At 56.6% G+C, this 10,650-nt stretch overlaps 1 protein-coding gene across 1 annotated transcript in view; it reads left to right on the forward strand.

Annotated features, from left to right (window-relative positions):
- Positions 1-7: 7 nt before the first annotated feature.
- Positions 8-10,650, forward strand: part of LOC103262288 (tyrosine-protein phosphatase non-receptor type substrate 1-like) — a 22,627-nt gene continuing 11,984 nt past the window's right edge. The window contains exon 1 of the mRNA XM_008059906.1: positions 8-173. Within this exon, the coding sequence (XP_008058097.1) occupies positions 95-173 (79 nt within the window). The 5' untranslated portion in view covers positions 8-94. The remainder of the gene's footprint in view (positions 174-10,650) is intronic.

Genomic DNA, 10,650 nt, shown 5'->3' on the forward strand with positions numbered 1-10,650 from the left:
TGGGGGGAGCCTTAGTCATTTCCCCGCTCCAGCCTGCGCCCGCCTGAGTGCGCACTCACGGCCGCTCTCCCTCCTCGCCCCGCAGCCGCGGCCCATGGAGCCCGCCGGCCCCGTCCCCGGCCGCCTCGGGCCGCTGCTCTGCCTGCTGCTCGCCGCGACCTGCGCCTGGTCAGGTAAGCACCCCTACTCCCCACCGCTCTCCGCCCCAGACTGCCGGCTCAGACCTCCCAGACTGCCACAGGGATCCATTCGGCTCATGTGCAGCAGTGATGGGGGAGAGATGCCTGTAGCCAGGGTTACAGATGTAAAAACTGAGGCCCAGAGAGGGCCAGCGACATGCCCAAGGTCACACAGCCAAGGATGGAACCTGGGTCTCCTCCTCGGAGAGTCTGTGTCAGTGGGCTTTGGCTACCTGCACTCTGCTGGGCACTGGGACAAAGGAGATGAGTTGGTCCACTCAGCCTCTGCCCGGTCCGACGGGGGAGGCAGGCTGACAGTGGCTTTTGAAACAGGGCTCCCTGGCTTCCCTAGAAGCTGTCTCCCCAGACTTAATGCTTTCCGCATGTTTGACTTCGGGTCCGAGGAGGGCTGAGAGGGAAGAGGGCAGAGGTCTTCCCAATGCCGCCTGGCATGCCACGGAGACAGGCTGTTTGCAGTTGGGGAAGTGTGAGCTCTCTGGTGCGCAGAGCGAACCGTGTTACTGTGTGTATGGGAGAGGGGGGACGGGGAGGCCGCGGTAACCGGCGAGCCGCTGCGATCAACAGATCCTTCTGTGGAAACACAGCGGATCTCCCTGTGGTTGTCAGAGCCTTTCCCTGGCTGACTCCCCACTTCTTCCAGCCTTCCCGGTGCTGCCAGCAGCCCCCTGCAGTTCAGGTGTCTGTGAGGATGTTACCTGTGGCTCTGAGCATGTCTTTCTGTTGGCCTACATCAAACACCTGGCTGTCGCCGGCAGGCGGGTTCTGAAGGCTATGGTGTGTGTTCGCCAAGGGGTGAGGTCACCATTCAGGAGTCCTGCTTCTTAAAGGGGTTTTGCAAAACCATGGGTCTCCCGGGAGGGCGTGGGGGCAGAGAAATGGCGTGGAAGGGGGGGAGGTAGAATGGGGAGCTTGTGTTTTGGCCTCCTGAAGCTACGCTGTGGGGAGAGGGGTCTCTGCACCGCTCCCCCCTTGAGGAGGGAGGTGAGGATGAGCTCAGTATCCATCCCCCTCCTGTTTTGCATTTGCCTGGAGACTGGTAACCATCTGATGGCAGGGAGAAAGGGAGAAGATCTAGCAGAGTGGGTGGAAAGAGAAGGGGGGTGGACGGCAGCTTCTCCCTGGCCGGCAGTTTCTCCTGAAACCCAGGGATCCACGTGGGCATCTCCCCACCCCACCCTACCCCTAGTTCTTTTCAGTTACAGTTGGGTCCTTGCTGGGCGGAAGGAAGTACTGATCAATTTCATGTTTCTGGTGAGTGGCATCTCCGATCTGCTCCTTCCTGCCCGAGCTGGCCATTCGTACCCTGCATAAGTCCAAGTTCCTGCCCTGCCATCCTTCCTGGCTTGGAAATGAATAAGCATCGCTCACAAGTGCTTGATTTTCCTGAAGCAGGGAACTGGGCCCAAGTTAATTTCTAAATGTTTGTTCCAGACCCTTCTCTGACCAGGAGCCTGTGGTTCAGTCCCTGGCCAATGAGCGGTGACGCTGATTAACAAGTATTCGGATGGGCAGCCTGCCTTTCCAGGGGCACTGGCTGGGAACACCAACACCTTTCTTGTGAGCAAATCTCTCCCTTTTGCCTATAAAAACAATCTATAAAATGGTAAAGATTGGGCCATAAAACTTCCGTTCCAATCCATTCAGCATCAATAGCCTGAAAAAGTGGGAGCAGCAGAGGGGCCAAGATGAGCTTTGAAATAAATAAATCTCAGGAGGTAGGGATGGATTTCTTGGTTGAGGTCGGTGGGGAAGGGACAGGGTGTGACCATCGTAGCTCGAGCCTCCCAGGAGCCTTCACTTCACTTTGTGTTCTGCGGGGTCCTGACCACATCCTGGGCCCAGGCGTGGCATTCACCTCGTTTGGCCAAAGGATGGGGCTTCAGGCCCCTCCCTCTGTTGCTCCAGACGTGGAATTTACGGCAAAGCAGAAGAGAGACGGGATACCAGGGCAGGAAGGTAGAAAGAGGCAGTTGTCCAATTTTCTAAGAAAATGGATTTGTTCGAGTGAGAAACTCAAATGTCAGGCTCAGGAAGACGGCTTTGGATCGAATGACTACTAGTGTCTCGGGCAGGACTGTCAGCCTGGGAGGTGTCACATGATTGCCGTGGCTTCACATGATCACTATTTGCGGGGAGTGGGGCTGGTCACGTGCGTGCGTTCAGTCGGGGGAGGCTAGAGGAGAACTTTCTAAAGCTTGCCTTTAGCGCAAACGCTGCCAAAGGGATATTCTAAAAAGATACCAGTGAAGTCACCAACCTGTGTTTTTGGAGCCAGTGTGAGGCCTGCTTCCTGAAACAACTGCACTGGGGGAACTTCGGAGACTGGGAGAAGGGCAAGGGGCTGGGTCTTGTGGACACCCGTGGCAGCAGGGCCTGGTGCTGAACCCGCAGGAGGCTTGCTTGGCCCCACCTAGGCCTTGGGACCCCTCTGCCACCTCCAGGCAGACCTCAGCTGAAGTTCCGTTCACTCCTTTGCTCTGGCCTAGAGGAGGCGGAACCAAGCTGGGGTTCAGGCCGTGGGGGCAGCTGGGCCTGCCGTTGACCTCGGACCCTTTGGTAGAGGGTGGCGCATCTGTACTTTCCTAAATGGCAAAGTTAATCTCACTTCCTCTTTCGTAAGAAGAGAGGGGGGTGGGGTGGGGGGCTCTGGCCTGAATTACCCAGGCTTTTGGAAGGTCCTTTAAAGCCTTGATGTTCTCTGGGTACTCTCTGGCCATTAATTATTCCTTTACCAGCCCCGTGGAGACTCGTGTGACTCATTCCCGGGCTTGCTGTCGTTTGCACATGTGAGGGGCTGGTGTGAACCATGTGTGGGAGCAGGCAAGAGCACCATGTCCATTCGTTATTTAGCTGCAGTCCAGGCTGTGTGCAGGATCTGCATAATCTCCTCAGCATCCCATGGGTTGACTCTTATCCCCATTGTGCAGGTGAGGAAAATCAAGTCCAGAACCGGGGAAGTCACGTGTCCCAGGAGCGCGTGGTAGAATGAGCCTGGACTCTAGGGGTCAGCCCTCCCACTGGGTAGCCTCCGTGGGAAGCCCGTCCATAACTCCCTCTGGAGTCTTTGGTGTGAGCTGGAAAGGAATTGAAAAGATGCTCCCCTTTGGGCCAAGGTGGGAGAGTTCCTCCTTTGGGCAGACGTTCTTGACTGAGTCACGAGTCACGGGCGTTTCTGAGGACGCCCGCCCAGCGTGGAGCCTCTGACACCCCATGCTCCTCACAGATGACAGCGCACAGGGAGTGGTGTGGCTCCCGTGAGAGCCCCACCCCCAGGCTGCTGGGCTCTGGAGCCCCCAGAGCTGGAATCTTCCTCCCTGCATCTTCCTGGTGCCCTTTCCGACAGATGGCGAGGGGGTGTTCGAGAGGAAGGGAGTCTAAAAGTGTCGTACGGATCCCACACGCGCGCGGCTTCCAGGGGCTCCGTGCGACAGGTTATTTTCTTATTTGTAGTGTTGGACTGACGGAAGGTTCCCCCCCTTCTTAAAGGCGCTTGAATATCTGGCCTGTCAACACAACTCAGATCATGTCACTCCCCAGCTCAAAGCCATTGAGTGGGTCCAAGTTTTCTTTAAAAAACAAAAATACCGCAGCAAGGTCTGGGCGTCCTCCCTGCCGGGCCTGATTTCCAGCCATGTGTTTTCCAACAGGCTGACCCCTTGGGGGGCTGCTGGGGAACCAGACTTCCTCCCTGCACACCAGAGCTTTGCCAGCTTCCCAACCAGGGGTCCCTGGGTCGCCCCAGAGGATCCTGTGCTGTCGAGTCCCAAGTAGGACGTGTTGCTGCAGCGTTCCCTGAACATAGGAACAAGAGGCGTTTGCCATTAGCATGTGGCCTAACCCAGTTTGGTAAATGCGTCTGTACAAATCCACGCCCTCAGCTGAACTCTCCTTTCCGTGCCTTTGCCGGTGCTGCTCCTGCCATCAGCAGTGACTTTCCATGTACCCCCTTGTCCTCCTGTGTGTCCCAAACCTACTCCTCCTTCATGGCGCCTCCTGCTGGAAAGGGTTGCTTCTTCCTCTGCGCCTCCTGTCCCTCCCCCCGCCAGAATTTCATCTGTCCCTGTCTGAGACTGTGACTGGCTCCTTGTTTTGTCACCATATGTGTGGATTTTTGACTCTCATGCCTGGCTCTGCCACCTTAGCAACTGACTGTTTAGCCTTTCTGGGTGGGACGCAACCTGGCCTTGCGCTGAGATGGCACTAAGATCTGTGGGTGTCAGTCCCAGCCCGCATCTCTGCTTGGGCAATCCGTTGCACTTCTCTGGGTCTCGTTTTGCTCATCTGCAAAAGGGGGATTGCATTGCCAGCTCCGTTTCAAGGATTGAGTCAGCTGCTGCAGGTGGCATGCTGGAGGCTGGGTCTCGTGGGTAGGAAGCTCTCAGCACTGTAGTCAGTGCCGTTTTACGTTGCTTGGAGTTCCTCACCTGGAAACTGGGACTGGTCTTCCTGAAGCATCTGGCACAGCTAAGCTCATAGTGGGTATTCACAACACCACAAAAGCTGTCCGGTGGATGGATGTCCCACCCTGGGCATCTTCCCCTGTGACTTTTATACAGGCTGAGCGGGAACCCAGGCCGGTGTGATGGAGCTACCCCTCCTGGGGACTGAGTGCCATGGGCACGGCCTGCCCCTAGGTGTCTCTGTCTGGATCCACAGGTCTGAAACCGTGGATTCCCAGACCTGGAAAGCTGCAGGTGGCCAAGAGGGCCCTCTGTCCTCTCATCCAGAGCCTCACTGTGCCTGAGAAAACAGAAAGGGCTGGCCGAGCTCATGCAGGGGATCCGGCAGGGCCAGGGTGGGATGCCAAGCCTCCTGTGGTCCGGGCCAAGGCTTTTAAAAACTGGGCTGTGCTGGAAGTTTCCACTGTTTAAGCCAAAAATCTGACAGGATCTCGAATTCTGTGGGAAAATACTAAAGCAATAATAATAGGAACCATCTGGCTTTTCTACTTACTGGGCTCAGCACTTGGCATGTGTGATCCCAGTTGTACTCCCAGCCCCCACCCCCCCCAACTGGTGAGGAAACTGAGGCTAAGACAAGTGAGGTGACTTGCCCAGGGCCACACAGAAGCAAGCATCCAAGTCAGATGGTCTCCCAGATCAGCCTAATTGCAGAGCCTGTGTTGTTAACGATTAGGCCATTCCTTAGACATCACTCAGGCATGCTTGACAGGTAGGGAAACTAAGGCCCAGGGGGGCTGACATCCTGCTGTCTTGGTGCTTCTCTCATGTGTCTGTCGATCAGTGGGTCCTCCTGGAGGTGGGAGCAGCACGTGTCCCCTAGATATGCTCTCGTCGCCACGCTGGAGAAGGAAGTGTCTGTTTTCACAACTGAGCTTGCTTTCCTGTTCACCTCTGTGTTCCTGGGGCCGGTCTTCAGATGAGGCCCCCAGGAGATGGATTTCCTTGCCAGGTGCCTGGCTGGTCCTCGGTCCAGAGAGATGCAAAGCAGCTAAAGTGGAAGTCAGATGCGCCAGAGAATTGGTTCTTTGTGTCTATAAGATTTCCTGGCACATTCACTCGGGTGCTGGGTGTTAGATGGCTGCAGATTAGAGCCTGAGGAGATCAGGTGCTCGGATCAGGAGGGAGACTAGAAGCCGGAAGGGTCAGGAATGAGACTGGCAGCCGGAAGTGAGTGACGGACTTGCCAGCAGGAGGGATGCCTGGAGCCCATGGGTGACCGTGCCAGGGTGGGGGCCGTGCCAGGGCCTGCTCTGCTGCCCATGTTTCAAGCCGACTGACCGTCGGTGTCCTCCAGACGTGGAAGCCCCTGGCGGAAGGAAGTACTCAGTGCACGGCATGCTTGGCACAAGCTGAGCCTTGAACACGTGTCATCTCTGCCTTATCTGTTTACTTTGGAAAATTTCAAACATATGCAGAATGAGAAGGAAGGATGCGGCAAAGCCCAGCTCCAGCCCTGCTCAGCTCTCCTGTTTTTGTGTCAGCAGACACTCACGGTGCTGGGACAGAGGCGGGAGCACCATGTAAGCCAGTGCTGGTCCCGGGTGGCATTTCACCTGTTGACCAGACCCTCACAGTCCTGGGGGCGGGACAGGAGCACCATGAAGCCAGTGCTGGGCCTGGGTGGAATTTCATCCATCAACACTGATGTGGATCCCTTCATGGGCACCAGTGCCTGAGACTTGCAGCAAGCCAGAAGACACAGAGGTCTCCATCCCTCTTTTACAGTTAAGGAAACTGCAGCTTCCCAGAGCCGAGGTGGGCTCAGCCCAGGCCAGTGAGAGTTAAAGCTAGGCCCAAGCCTCGGTTTCCTCCTAACCACTTTGCAGTCATTGTTAGGGTCATTCTGATTATAAATGTTCATTCAACAAATATTTTTTGAGCATCTGCTATGTGCCAGGGTGACTCTGCATGCTTGGAAGATACCGACGTGAGCAAGACAGACAAAAACGCCTGCTCTCGGGGGGCCGGCATTCTGGTGATGAAGAAAGTACCCCCAAGTCCACAGATGATGTCGGGTGAGGATGTGGGCTGAGAAGAGGACTTGAGCAGGCAGAGGGAAGAGAGACTGGGTGAGGACAGGGGGAGCATCTCTTAAGGAGCGGTCATGGGACCATTAGGGGAAAAGCCTTTCATGCAGGAAGAAAGGCACATGCAAAGACCCTGAGGCGAGAATGAGCTTACTGTGTACCAGGAGTAGCAAGGAGGCCAGTATAGCTGGAGTGAAATGAGGCAGAGGTGGGGGAGTTAGCAGAGGCCAGGCTGGACCAAGTAGGATCTGGTTCACTGAGCACCCAACAGTGAGCATGTCCAGCCATGGGGCAGGGTCATTCTGCATTATCTCACTTAAGTCTGACCACAGTTCTGTGAGATGGGAACTCTTATTATGCCCATTGAACAGATGAAGAAACTGAGACTCAGAGAGGAAAAACGGTTTGCCCAAGGCCACACAGCTTCTCAGTGCAGAGCTAGGATTCAAACACAGGCCCCTAAATGTTGCCCTGTCCCCACCCCTGCTTTCTGTTTCCACCCTGCCCCCTTAGCAGCTGGGGTGAAGCCAGTCATCTTGGGTCCTGCTGCGAACCTTTCCATGGTCCAGGCCACTGCCCCCAGAATGAAATCCGAATCCTCCCACGTGGCGTCTTCTGGGCCTTGACCATCTCTCCAACCTCAACTCCCACCCCTCTCCTTCCTTGTGGGCTTCAGCCTTGGCGGCATCCTCTCTGACCTCATCTGCACCAGCCCCTCACCCACCCCAGGGCTTTTGCACTTGCTGTTCTCTCCAGCTTGAGCATCTTCCCCAGCCTTTGCTTCCTTCAGTCTCAGCTTCCACCTCACCTCCTCAGGTGTCTCCAGCCACTTCCTTCCATAAGGGGTCCCCCTGTGATTCTCTTTCTCTGGGCTGAGTCTGTTTCTAGGGCTCCCAGCCATTTCAATGTTTGTGAGTCATTCCTGCAGCCCTGAATCCCCCTACTAGTGTATCAGCTGCATGAGTGTAGGAGCTGTGTCTGGTTTGCTCACGGTTGTGCCTCCCAGGGCCTGGCGCACAGCAGGTGAGTTCACACTTGTTGCTTCAATGGAGGAACGAGGCAGGTACTAGCGGCCTCCTCTTAAGGAGAAGACTCAGAGCCACAAGGTTGTGCAGGCCAAGCCCGTGCCCTCGTACCACACAGTCCCACCTCTGTGGCTGGGACTGGGACCGGAGTGGGCCACAAGTCCCTGCCCATCGTGCTGCTGTAGGGAGCCCTCAAATATTAGGAAACACAAAGATATCAGTGCCAGGTGGGGTGGGGGGGAGGCAGCCAAGGAACCCCAGAATTTGTACTTAAAATTCCAGCTACATGAAGCTGCCTGCCCACTATAGACACCATGATGAACGAGCCGGTGCTGCAGACCGTGAAACGTGATGCAGTCTGCTGCGCTCTTGGCTGGGGTTTTGGAGGGCCCACCTCGGGGTCGGCCTCCCCCGGGGCCATGGCACAAGGTGGTCTGGCACAGGGCAGTCTGGAACAGGGGTCTTAGCACGAGGCGGTCTGGAGCGGAGGGCATGGCATGAGGCGGTCTGGCACGGGGGTCTCGGCACAAGGTGGTCTGGCATGGGAGTCTCGGCATGAGGTGGTCTGGTGGTGGCATGAGGTGGCATGGCATGAGGTGGTGTGGAGCAGGGGTCTTGGCACGAGGTCTCGGCTTGAGGCGGTCTGGCACGGGGGTCTTGGCACAAGGCGGTCTGGCATGGGGATCATGGCATGAGGCGGTCTGGTGCGGGGATCATGGCATGAGGCGGCCTGGCATGGGGAGCAGCCATGGTAAAAGGCAGTCTGGAGTGGGGGTCTTGGCATGAGGCGGTCTGGTGCGGGAGTCTCAGCACGAGGCAGTCTGGCATGGGGGTCATGGCATGAGGTGGCCTGGTCTGGGGAGCAGCCATGGTAATAGGCAGTCTGGAATGGTCTCGGCCCGAGGCAGTCGGCGTGGGGTCATGGCACGAGGCAGTCTGGCACAGGGATGAGGACGGAGGGACTTGGGGTCAGCCCTGTGACCCTGGCCACATGGTTGAGCCTCCCAGAGCTTCACCTGCTCTTCTGGGAAGTGGGGGCAGTGACAGCCCTGTCTTGCTGGGTCCCTGCGGAGGCTTGGTGAGGCTGCCCTGCCCTGGGCAGTGCCAGTGCCCATTAGCCGTCCATTTTACTGTTACGATGTTGTCATCATTTTGTGGTTTAGGGCTGGAAAGAACAGGTGGAGACCCCAGCCCATCATTTGCCAGCAGGGCACTGGAACCCATTGCTCTGCCCTGCTTAGCCTCAGTGTCCCCTTCTGTGAAGTGGAGGCTGAGCTTGGCTGCTGATGCTGCAGCCTGGAGGCGTCTTGCCCTCTGTCTTGGGGACCCCTGGCCTCCCTCCCTGGCAGGAGAGGCATCAGAGGGGTCCCACCCCTGAGCGGGAGTCTGGCATGGGCCGCCTCCTGGCTGTTGGATTCTGAAGCACTTTCTTCCCGCTCTGGGCCTCGGTTTCCCCATCTGCAAAATGGAAACGCCACCACCGTTTGGGAACTGCTGAGGGTTAAGGGAATTAGGAGGTGTGGAAAGTGCTTTTGCGAGCTGCAAAAAAAGATCTATAAAAGGAATCAGTGAATAGTGTCAGCTTGGGGAAAAATCCCGTCAGTCCGGAGACTGTCTGCTGTCGGCAGCAGAGTGTGCTGAAACCTTGGAAAATGTCGTTTAATAAATGCGTGTCGCTTTTAAGGGGGCCTTTATCTCGGCTGGGAAAATGTGTATGCCTCCTTGGCAGCCTGAGAATCCAGAAGCCTGTGCTGGAGGGGACCCGTGGCAGAGGAGCGAGTGTGAGGCTGTAGGCTCCAAGGTTGGAATCCCACCTCTGCCACTTACCTGCCTCTCCGTGCTCCGCCTCTTGGTCTGTGGGAAGTGGATGGTGGCAGCAACCCCGTCTCACTGGGCCCTGGTGAGGGTTGCTTATCACCTGGTCTAATCCATGCATTGCACCCACAAGCGCACGGCTATGCTGCACAGACCATGTCTCGGAATGGTTGGGGCCATGGGTTGGGAGGACACCCCCTGGGTTCTCAGCCTCTCCAGCCTCCGGGCCTCAGTTTCGTCCTCTGCAAAATGGGGAGGTGGGAAGAAGCCCCCTAGGTTGTCGAGGCACCAAACCCCGTAGATGGGGGTTTCGGTGTCCTCTGCCTGGTCTCCCTGCCTCTGCTGGACCCCTGAAGCCTGTTAAGTCCAAGGGTGTTGACACTGCACACAGATTTACAGCCCTTTTCCTGCCACCTTGCAAACAGGGTCACACTGCAGGCACTGCTTCATCACCCCAGGTTCCGTTGAAATCCAGCAGACGCTTCCAGCCTCCCTGCCTCCCGGCCAGCAGCGTGCTGGGCCTGTTCACAGGCCTCACCCCCAGGGCCTCAGGCTCATGTTCAGGCAGAGCTGGTTCACCTCTGAGAGAATTCGGAGCCTCTCAGGCTTAAGGATGGTCATCTGTCCCCGCCTTCACGTTAAACACCCAGCTGCATGGTGACAGCGGCCTTGCACTGAGTACTTACCTGTGCCAGACACGTTGGCCTGTTTCATCCCCAGAACAACTGTAGTATGTGATCATTCTCATTATTCCCATCCTACAAATTGGGACCCAGAGGTCCAGAAGTGGGAGGACATTTCCTGGGTTCTAATGGGTAACAGAGTTGGAATCCAAACCCAAACATACCTCAACACATGCCAGACACTGGTCTGAGCCTGGGCAACAAAACTCAGTTCCTGCTCTCAAAGGGCTCATAAGTAAGTCTAGACTGGAGGGTAGACACTAAACAAATTAGCAAGTAAATGAGTAGTATATTGAGTGGGGGTGATACAGAAAGATAAAGCGTCCAGCCGCGGTGGCTCCTGCCTATAATCCTAGCACTTTGGGAGGCCAAGGTGAGAGGATTGTCTGAGCCCACGGGTTCGAGACCAACCTGGGCAACTTGGCGAGACCTCATCT

This window comes from Carlito syrichta, unplaced genomic scaffold (assembly GCF_000164805.1).
Source record: "Carlito syrichta isolate Samal-C Ts95f unplaced genomic scaffold, Tarsius_syrichta-2.0.1 Scaffold304429, whole genome shotgun sequence".
Lineage (NCBI taxonomy): Eukaryota > Metazoa > Chordata > Mammalia > Primates > Tarsiidae > Carlito > Carlito syrichta.